The sequence below is a fragment of the Varroa jacobsoni genome, unplaced genomic scaffold (genome assembly GCF_002532875.2).
Source record: "Varroa jacobsoni isolate VJ856 unplaced genomic scaffold, vjacob_1.0 scaffold_462, whole genome shotgun sequence".
NCBI classification, from domain to species: Eukaryota; Metazoa; Arthropoda; class Arachnida; order Mesostigmata; family Varroidae; genus Varroa; species Varroa jacobsoni.
This window is the reverse complement of record NW_019213364.1, coordinates 367,283-378,115: the sequence shown is the minus strand read 5'-3', so window position 1 is coordinate 378,115 and position 10,833 is coordinate 367,283. Positions and strand designations below refer to the sequence as shown.

At 39.9% G+C, this 10,833-nt stretch overlaps 1 protein-coding gene and 1 long non-coding RNA gene across 3 annotated transcripts; both read right to left on the bottom strand.

The window, feature by feature from the left end:
• Nucleotides 1–1,567: 1,567 nt before the first annotated feature.
• On the bottom strand, nucleotides 1,568–6,291 carry LOC111260647 (uncharacterized). Its single transcript, XR_015311146.1, has 3 exons — nucleotides 2,919–6,291; nucleotides 2,384–2,448; nucleotides 1,568–1,700 (listed from the first exon to the last, which is right to left on the bottom strand). It is a non-coding gene; the product is annotated as an uncharacterized LOC111260647 (long non-coding RNA).
• Nucleotides 6,292–6,708: 417 nt separating this feature from the next.
• Nucleotides 6,709–10,693, bottom strand: LOC111260643 (mitochondrial amidoxime reducing component 2). Of its 2 annotated transcripts, XM_022833561.2 has the most exons (8): nucleotides 10,550–10,693; nucleotides 9,966–10,106; nucleotides 9,492–9,595; nucleotides 8,868–9,000; nucleotides 8,251–8,327; nucleotides 7,874–8,009; nucleotides 7,295–7,578; nucleotides 6,709–7,113 (listed from the first exon to the last, which is right to left on the bottom strand). In XM_022833561.2, the coding sequence occupies exons 2-8, from the start codon at nucleotides 10,098–10,100 to the stop codon at nucleotides 6,969–6,971; spliced, it is 1,014 nt and encodes a 337-aa protein (XP_022689296.1). In that variant the 5' UTR covers nucleotides 10,101–10,106; nucleotides 10,550–10,693; the 3' UTR covers nucleotides 6,709–6,968. The 2 variants fall into 2 exon arrangements, with proteins under 2 accessions (XP_022689296.1, XP_022689297.1); XM_022833562.2 differs by lacking the exons at nucleotides 9,966–10,106; nucleotides 10,550–10,693 and adding an exon at nucleotides 10,179–10,513.
• Between the last annotated feature and the right edge of the window lie 140 nt (nucleotides 10,694–10,833).

Sequence of the window (10,833 nt, the reverse complement as noted above, 5' to 3'; positions counted from 1 at the left end):
CTCTTGTCCGGCGTCTATTCCAGTGTCTGTATGCCATCCAAGGTGCATCGTGGCCCTAACATTTCGCTGCGACCGATATGGCGCCTGGAGGGTATATAAGAATTCGACTGAGACGTTCATCAAATCAAAAGGTACGGCCTACCACAAAGCGCGAATGTCTATGTGACTGGAAAAAAGCAAAGAGTTGGACGTACTTCCTAAGCGTAATCACTGGTCCCTACGCCTACAGGACTCCTTACGCCAGTGTCGAGATCCACTGTTGTACGAATACAGCTATCGCATTTCTACCGTGACGTTATTTCCAGTCTTCGTAGGTAACCAATAATCTTTATCAAGAGACATTTTAACGTCTACCAGGATGCAAGACCCAAAATTCCAGAACGTGATATTGGCCGAAGGATCTCGAATCAGGTCGACTATTCTATATCTATTCTGATAGGATATGGGGCGTTTTTGCGTGAGTATAGTCGATCCTATTAGCGGAAATAAGTACATAAGTAAATAAATAAACGCAGTAACCGATCCCGATCGTAGATATGCAGGGGGCGACTCGGACAGGGCAATGGTTTCATTCAGCGTTCTTGGAAACTTAATGAACTAAGTTAATTAAGTAACGTAATACGACAGGTCTAAAAATAGCAACACTTACTGATATATCTCTGTGACGCTTACTGACTAATCCGATAAGTCTAACGAATTTACAATCTTTGGCATAGTATTTACTAGATCAGGTGGAACCATCAGCGTTTGATAGACATTTGTACAGACTCGGTGTTAAAAAAAATGTAATTTTCACAAGCATCAAATAGAAGTTATACGTTCTACTTGATGACCTCTGCAGAGATGTACCTTTTTGTCTATGGCTACCTTTTGATGATTTAATTGATAGTGTATGTTTTCTAATATGCCTTAGTTATTTGGCTGTAACAAGCTCTGGCGAATTCCAGTCGCCCGAAATGGGTTTCAATCATAGTTCAAGCGTTTCTAGAAATGTCTAGAAGAGCAGCCAATTCAGAAATACACCGAGTTTAGCCTAAATCACCTCGGACCATTTGACTAATTCAAATTAGAATATCGCTATAAAAATATAAATTGTAATTCTTTGAATACCTCTCCTGAAAAGAAGCTCTGGGCATGAAAGCACCGACTGCAAACAAATTATGAGATCAGTAACTGGCGTTAAAAAACATTTTGAATTAAAAACAAGAAATGCACATGCTATCAAACAAATGGTCTGGTTCCTTTAAAAACTAGAAGCTCTTAGTACCCGAATTGGCCTACACGAATCTAAGTACACGCTATACTGTTTCGCAATACTACAGTCTATCGAAGCCCAACGTTTTTGCTGCAAGATACCTGTCTTAAACATCTGTGACACCTCGCGATTAACTGCTACTGGACAGATAATTAGCGAATTTTGTCCTATGAAGACCTTGTTAGTCACTTCAAAGTTTCTTTTTTTTTGTTTTGTATTTTTTTTTTCAAATTATTTAGATAGTATCATGGGAAGAAATCCTGATTTTCAGAGCAAAAAAACATCAAGCTTTATATTATCTAGGGGTTTTAGATGAGATCTCAAGACATCTTTTCTTTTGTTGTTACCTATTATAAATTTATTATAAACTACATTTAGGAGGAACATAGTGGGTTTCTCGCGGGCTGTAATAATAAACTTTGTTGGGTCGATCAGCGTGAATTTCCTAAAATGACAGAAATACAAAGGTAGCGATTAGATTTGCCTAGTTAGGTTGTCGGCACTTATGTCGTGTCGATACCATTGAAACCATTTTGTTGTAGGGTAGCGTAAAAAGGCTGTGACGGAACCCGAGGCAACTTCATGAATGAAACAAATATACATATATTGAAATAGTTTTCCTATCTAAATGCTGTTAGCAGTAGATGAATCTAAGAGCCGTTCAGTTGGGGTAAAGCAAATGTACCTATCTCGAAAATCTATATAAACTAGTCTGTTAGTGTCCATATCAGCGTTAGCAGGTGGGCCTACTGTTTATTTGTGATGAAGTATACTTATGATGAAACAGAAGAGCAAGCCTTAGATAATCAGGTCAAGATAGGCATGCCTAAAAGAGCATGTTAAACTATGCTATTCTAACTGGCACGATTTTACATGATGCTACACGCTTAAGCATTAGAATATTCACAGATTGATATAGTTGCGAATTCTATTATACATATATATATATATATAAGCAGTATATAAGTATATAAAAGGCGGTAATGAGCAATCATCATTGCTTATTCAGGGACCTCGACTGAGCTGAGTAGCGAGTAGAATCCCTTCACAAAGAAACTGACCCACTTGTTGGAACCGAAATTTATTGGCGACATGTTTAGAGACTGCATCATCTATAACTATAGTTACCGAAAAATCACGAGACCGCGGCTGGCGATGATATCGGGACTCGGGGTAGTCATTCCTTTCTAAATCTGATGAATGGAAAAATACATACAAATATAGGACTTATTGTAAATTAAAATAGGGCATCGGCGGTAATCGAAAGGCGAAACCTTCCTGCGTCTCGGTAGAATATATTATGTTAATCAAGTACTTGCTCCTACTTATAAGTACCATTGCGAACTGCTTCGGTTGCGCCACATATCTCATGTTTGGGCGTAATGGTTGAAAAGCCAAAGGGGTTGCAAGTGGGCGCTTTCGAATGCGTTGCTGGACTATGGACCTGTATATTCCGTTTGCATTAAGCATCCAACCATATCATTGCCATCGTTGTAATATTAGTGTAAAAAATAGAAAGATGCAAAATGGAGACGTTGATAGCAGATGGTATAGACCATGCGCTTCGCTATTTCCGGCACACGAAACGGCAATAGTTGGTATAACCTGATTTCCGATGGCAATAGGTAAGCCGGGTAAGAATAAAACGGTGCATACACTATACCTCTTGAGGGAAATCAGTGACTCTAAAATTTATAGTCCTTTAGCTAGTGTCAAGCACGATTGTAGAAATGGTACAACGATCACACTGGGAGTAGAACTCATTCGCGACGTCACCGATTCTCATTGTAGACTAGTAGTTTTCCTCAAATGGCATCTAAACGTTTACCAAAATATTACGGCAGAAGTTCCGGTGAGAAATGATAGCCCTCGGATTACGAATCAAGTGGCTCAAGTTCTCGACACGTTTCTCGGATAGAATGTTGAGCGTTACGCCGTTGGTGAAACGATCCTGAGGGAGAAATAACTTACGATGCAATAACCTCCGTTCTACATATTTGTCCTTCGCTCATGATAAGAAATGGCTTCGACATTTCTAGGATACGGTGTACCATTTAGATGTGGATATCAAATAAAAATTACCATTAAAAAAACTAGCGATAACAATGCCGAAACCGCTGTTTCCGCAAAAGAATAGTTATAATGAAATCTGGGAAAGTGGGCTTGTAGCAACCCAGAAGTAGGTTTACCCGTTATGTAGAATGTATATTTTCTTTTGCTGCTGAAGCACTTTTTATGCCAATACCCTATTAAGTTCTATTCACCGAAGTGCAATTATTATAAAGGCCTTAGCTCGTCGGCAAGCCTTCCCAGGCCTTGTCAGTAACTATAATTTTAATGGAAACTTGAGGATATGCTATGAAATTTACAAGATATGCGAGATGATTGCTTACAGGTATATTGCTTTGATACTTTCCAACCTGTCTCCTCTTACTAATTTAAGTATTCGCGAGAAGATTTACTCAATTATATAGACCCCTTCAACTTCAGCAAACACTTGTATGTGGATTTTGGTTTTTATGTTTTTCAACGATTTTATTACGACTCTATATCATTGTAAGGTGCCCTATCGTGAGTAAACATTTCTACTCAAGAAGATGTTCTAATAGTGAGCGGGTAATTTTCTAAACAACGAAGTTCACTTGGTGCTATGCGGTAGTACGTACTGCATCAGTATGCAACGGCAAACTGTTCCGCGACTCATCTGATCTGATTTGAAGAAGTTCTGGAGCGCTTCAGTCAATCCGTTGCAGTGCTCATGAAATCTCCAGGGTCTGCATAGAAATCTGAAGTAGCCCTACGCAGATTTCAGATTTGACTTCTTATGACGTATTCGATCTCCTCTCATTTGTGTAATTATAGCGAAATATTTCACTAACGATAGTTACGTCATTTGATGAACGGTACGCAGTGAACTGTAAATACGTAAGACGGTAAAACCGACCAACATGATCGATCTTAACCTGTTACTTATAGGCATATGTTGAAATTATTGCTTGTACATTAGTCAGACGACCTGTGTTGATAATACCGCTCAGTTAAATGGGATAGGTAGAGAAATTAAAATAGCTTGTTTAAGTATTATAAAGCTTGCGGGTAATTCAACATTATTGAAAAACAATTTGGTTTCGACTTAACAATAAAAGTAATAAATATAAATATTAGATTGTAGACAATTGAGTAGGCGAACAAACTATTTCTAGGTTCTAGGTTTATAAGACTACGTTTATACCATATATAGATGATGATTATATTAGCAATAATGTTCAACTTATTGATATCGGACAACGTCTGCGTTCGCCCTAAGACCTGTGTATTTTTTGAAGAAATTTCAACGCATTTACCGTACCTGTTGTGAACAAAATTTGGAGGCACGAAAAAGTCAAAAACCAGTCGACACAAATTCTCTGGAAACATAATTAAGATAACAATAGCTCCTTAAAAAACCTCTACGTTCGCTTGGTAGGTCCGTTAAATAGGTATGATACTTTCAAATAACGATAGACCTAAAGCTTCAAGTAAGGGTCTATTTTTTGGCGACATTTCCCAAATAAGCGTAATTTGCCTATATTTTCAGTTTGCGGCAAAGGTTTAATTGATAGTAAATGGGAAACGACTCCACCCGTAATAATGCAGATACGAAACTGATACCTAAACACATTGCATTGATGTGCCGGAAAAAAAAGGAAAAGCCGGAAAGTTATACCCTTAAACTACAACAAACAAAATTTCGCAAAAAAATTTCAACACAACAAAAAAATTCGCTCTCTGGAAGTCTGGGTGGCAATAGGCCAAATTCGCGGATTTTAGCCAGGCGAAGCTTGATGGCAGTCTCAACGTTTGCTAATGGCTACATGTGTCAACACCTAACAAATATTAGAATATTACTTGTGCGACAGGTTGACGAAAATCAAGTAGTTCGCACCTATGTTAAGGCACAATCAACTATCCTCTATCGTAACCTATTTTTTGTGCCTCTGTTGCAGCTGGTTAGAGGCCGACTGCCGTAACTAGCTTTGGAATTGATGCAGAAATAACCACCGCGTCTCAGATCATACTTATCTGCAGAGGTCGACGATAGAGAAGTCAATCGAACATGTCAGATTGAAATAGCATAAGACTGTATCCTGGAAAATTTACCTGCAGCTTCGTTATGGAAATCTCAATCATTACCTAAGGGCAGTATAATCCTGTATTTGTTCAGGCTGTGAAATTGATATTGAAAGCCAGGCAAATAAATTATCGGGTAACACAGCGTCTATCGCTACTCGTGCTTTTCTCCCGGATATCTATGCTCATTTATATAGATCGCGCGCTTAGATTATGAGGACAGCCCTTTCCTCCTATCGGATGATGTCAACTAAAAGGTCATCGTGTTTGTGCACGCAGCCGCCGATAACCTGAACTTGTCTATCGAATTGGCTTGCCGCAATATATAGGTGAAAAATATTACAACGATCATTGCCTATAGCTAACACAAATATAGCGGTAGAACATTTGTTAATTGAAAAATGTTACACCATAGACAACGTATACTAGGTTACGGCTGATCCACCGTTGCAGGCTACGGTCGGTCACTTCAGGGCGTAAACTAACTGGCTACGACCTCATCTGTCAGACGTATTCGCCGTCGTCTTTGTATGGAATTAATTGGTCGGTCATAGTGGTAGAAACAGACACGATTTGATGTTTCGCAATTGTTGCGCGAATACTGCTGCCGCTGGTACTATTCGTTGACAGTGAAGGAAACGGAAGCCTTCATCGGGTATCGTACCGTTGCGTTCGTGGACCGCGAATCACCACAGTGATAGGCATAGAACTGAAACCGGAAAGTGAAGCTGCGCGTCCTTTCCATTTGTAACCGGGCTGATGGTGGCCAGCCTATGCAAATATTATCAACGTTGCCGTAAGCATCGATTTGAGATATCGCGACGGTACGTCAACGGTACGGGTTCATTCGCAAGTGGAACAGACACGCAGATAATGGCACATAACAGTAAATGTTTAGCGTTACAGCCTAAATGAGGTTTACGATTAGGGGACAATCTGCCTCGAATTTTTAGAGTATGAAGATCATTCGTTACTATCTGTGCCAACCCTATGACTCGACGCATCTATCGTAGGTACTTTTACTTGAATAATTTTTTCTATACCTAAAGTGTAGAAAGGCACCAGGTAAAAATAGCATAGAGAACGATCGGCCACAAAACCGCCAACGCGGCTTTAACTTTAATTCTAATTAAAAAAAACATATCATGCGTGTACTAAACATTTTAGTTCATTCATCAAAGGCCAAGTGCATAACAGGATTATCCAGTACCAGGTAAATTATAATTGTCCCTACAGGCCTAGTTAGCTTGTCTCCTTTTGGGCCGCTCCATGATTTGAAGAAGCGAATGAAACCTTCTCTGTATGAGCTGTTCGTTCATAGCTAATGAAAAAATGCATAGCGGTTAAGTTTGGCGAATCCGATTTTATTCAAAGATAACAGTCGTGTTTTAGTGTTAGCAAATCGCTTCTGCATTGTTTAGAGTCTAAGGACGGACCATAAAAAATGCCCCCTTGAGCGCTTTAGGAGATAGACTCCAGCTTGATAACACGCGAACATGGTCCACTTGCATAAAGCTACCTTGGAAGAGGCTTGTCCGTTCTAACAGGCGGTGACCGCCAATGTTGTCGGTGGCAGCCAGATGACTTTATGTATTACGAAAATTTACAGCATCTCCCTTGGAGCCCGAATGGCTTCAATCGATTGGCCGACATAGATCTTGCCGGGCCGCCTAATCACATGGTTGGCTGAGAAAAGCGGCTGCCGACGATACTTTGCTATGCCTTCTTCACTGCGGTCGATCCGGTATCTAACAAAAATATTCGCGCAATTCGTACCTTGTAGCCTAATTGTGTTCTTTACACAGGCATCAATCACGTTAGAGAGCATTATTTGAATTCGTTTTTGAATGTGTATATTTTTTATTGTATATTTTTACTCATTTATAGCTTATATCTCTCACAAATCTTTGCTAGAATCGTTTTACGTACTTTCTGAGTGTGGTCAGCGGCTCCTTGTCGGTTTTTACTCCCGTATCAGGATTTATTGTGATAAGTACACAGCGTACACATCGCTGTAAGAACTCAGTTTCAAGATCTCCAATTTTCATAATAGCCCAATAGTCCTCCTCGAAGGGCATGTTGACATCGAGCAAAATGTTAGGTCGGAAGTTTCGGTACGAAACGTCAGTCGACGGATCGCAAATCAGCTCGTTCAGGTTCTCGACAGATTTTTCTGAAAGAATATTGAGCTCTGCCAAATCGTAAAACCGATCCTGCGAATACAAGCAGAAGGAAACAATTAAATACAATGCAAGAGTTGAACGTAGGCTTACTCGAAGTCTGCGGCATTGTACATAATGTCTGTGATCTATAATAGGTGAATGATTCGGTACTTTCAGCACCGCTACATTCTGGCTCAGTCCGTTTTGATCTATCTCCTCGCGTATAGTAAAGGGATCCTATACGCTCAAAAGTGACACAAACACTGTTTCATACACTGCATGCTTAAGTATTTTGATCTTGCGAAATCTTGGCGATGTTAATACGGAAGCGTCGATTTGAACTTACGGGTATTTCTTTACGGCGCTTCACAGTTTGCCTGAGGAATCGCACGAACTTGAAATCCTTGCCGAGATATTTACTGAACCACGCTGATGCTTCTGCGATTGGCAGACACTTGTAAGCATGCTCCGGTTTTCTTATGCTGGGAAAGCAGTATTTCACTACGTTTTATATTATGGTTCCTTTTCGTTACCGTGCACCATGTTGGTGGCTCAATTGAGAATAACTGAAGGCTTGAAATTCATTCATCAAATAGGGTGTTCAGTGAACTTATTTGTAAACGAAAAAAAAAAGTCGCTTAAATGATAGAAATCCTGAAAACAACTATGTGGTCAGCAATACAGCCAGCAGAAGATTTGTATAGGCAAGTTCATTGATCTCACAAAATGTCGAGTTGGTCGGGCGAATTCCAGTCAACGGTAACTGGCTCCAGCGAAAGCACGAGTGTTCCGGTGGGCACCTGCATTACGTATCAGACTTTTGAATATTAACTTACGTACAAGAAAGTCTTTAACTTCACATATCAAAATACGTAATACTGGCAAGTGTGGAAGCATTTAACAGTAATCGTAAAGCTCAACATGAACATGTCTACATTTTGTGACGCCCGCTATTCGAGTTTACATTTTAATATCGTACATTAAATTTTTGCAGCTCAAGTGATGGTGGTTGCGGCAAAAACGGCCTTACGTAGATCAAAAACGTGAAACTTTATAGTAGAACATCATAATTCTAGCTAGATTCTTCAGCCAATCACATTACGGACGCTCTTTTACGGCAAGTTTTAGACATCTAGAACCCTTAGCTATAAAAGACTGCGTATTCCCACCAAATTGTTAATGTATTAATTATTTTTTAGATATTACAGATACAGCGTTTGAAGGGAAACGCTATACGTTATCCTGCTGTGAACATAAAGTTGCTATCTATTTACTTTCTCATTAATTTTTACTAATCTAGTTGATTTGCTCGTTCGTTCGTGTATTTGTGTTTGCCTCACCATAGGATCTTTAGACGTAATCTCAAGGCACTTGGCTTCCTCATTATAATTCACATGTAGAAGAAGTAGTCTGGGCTCTTCGCGCGCCGAGACGGACTTGTTTCCATCCATCGGGTTGATCAACATAAATTCCCTATAGCCCCATTAAGTATGGTACTCGATTTATGTTTTTGAATATGTCAATTTAGTGAACTAGTATTGCAGTACCTAGAAGGACCTTTAGTAGGCCGACCTTTCTTTGTATGTTATATAACGTAGAGTCTTCAAAATGCTAGATTTCCAATCCGATTCCCAAAGCGAAAACGCTTAACCTTTAAAAAAGAAATACATGGAATACTAAAAAAGGTAATTTTATTCCAAATATAACAGACCGAAGTAGTCTCTTATTGCTAGTTCCAATGGGAGGTAGGAGTACACGTCATGGATTCGTGTAGTCTGTGCGAACATTTTATTAATCTAGGAGAATTTAGCGCATGCTCGGTACCGCCCGTATGTGTAAACTTTTCAAAGATAACTGGGGAACTTTTCGGGCCGAAGCACTCTACAGACACCTGTGCTAACGGCGGTTGACGCCAGATAAATCTAATACAACGTCTTAAATAACTAAAACAATACAAATATTACCTGTCTCGAAGGTCTTTATAAGTCATGCCGTGGACTGTTACATAGGCTCGGGTCAACTCTATTGGTGGCAGAGATTTTATCGGGTAAATAAAAAGTCTTTTTACCTGCGAAAAACGTAGAAGATCACGACAGTAAACAACTTCCGCTATCTAGGAATAGCTAAAGATTTTAAAAACTCTATAAAAGCAAGTCGATGTTAACGAGTTGCGTACGACTGATACAGAGCTATCTGGTATAATTTAGTGGACAAAAATTGCAAAAGTGTATAGCGGGTTTCTCTAGATTTCGCAGTGTATGTTTCCGTTAGTTACCTATAGAACGAACCCCTACCAAATAAGTTCTAATCTTGAAACAATATATATGAAGCTTTCACAGCGAAGGGAGACCCCTCTTTTAACCTATTTAAAGACGAGGCAGGTATTTGTGAAAGCTTGCTAGAGTACTTAGAAGTATTTTGCTAATGCCGAAACTAACCGTCCCTAATTTCTTGAATTTGGCACGGTTAACGACATGTTGATAGACCGCGTACGAGGCAGCGACTGTTGCGACAGTTCCAAGTCCAATCACCACGGCCGAGGACGGTATCGAGGCACTCAGCTTTGGGACCATCTTTCTCTGCATCAACACGCGACAAGTTTCGAGCAGTAAGTTGTAGTGAGTAAACGCAGAGCTATTAAATACACTTACCCGTATTTTTTAGTGTTCCACATTAGCACTCCTCTCACTTCAAAGAAGTACATATTAATCCGTCTACACGAAGCCAAATACAAAACAGCAGCGAAAGTCATCGAACTGTCCCACCATTGAACCACATCTGAGTTCGATGCTAATCAAGAAAAAAAACTGTAAATTTTAGCAAAAAAACAACCAAATTTAGCTATGTATAAACGTGCACGAAAGCGTTCGAGTGGACTTCCTGTAGACTCGTTCCGATTTGTACGTATATCGAAATTAGAAGTACCAAATTAATAAAAATTAGATAAAGCACGGGGATTGAAAGAGGGCTATTATTTGAATGACGTGCACCCTTCACCAACAGCAAACCCGACCGAGCTTACAGGCTGTAATCGGCGTCCTCGCTATCGCCCACGTCGCGATTCGTGTGTGCAATACGTAACAAAACGGATTTACGTTGCGTCTCTTCACAGCTCCGCTGCCAGCCTAAACGAGATATGGAAAGGATGCTATACGAAACTTTCCCTGTTAACATGTGACTCTATAGATGGTAGCCTCCGAACAGCTCCGTAATCAGCGGACACACGGACGAACTGGACTAGTTGTGTGAACTAACACAGGCCCTGAAAATAGGCAATGCTGCCCTTTCGTGCCGAGACGCAGATAC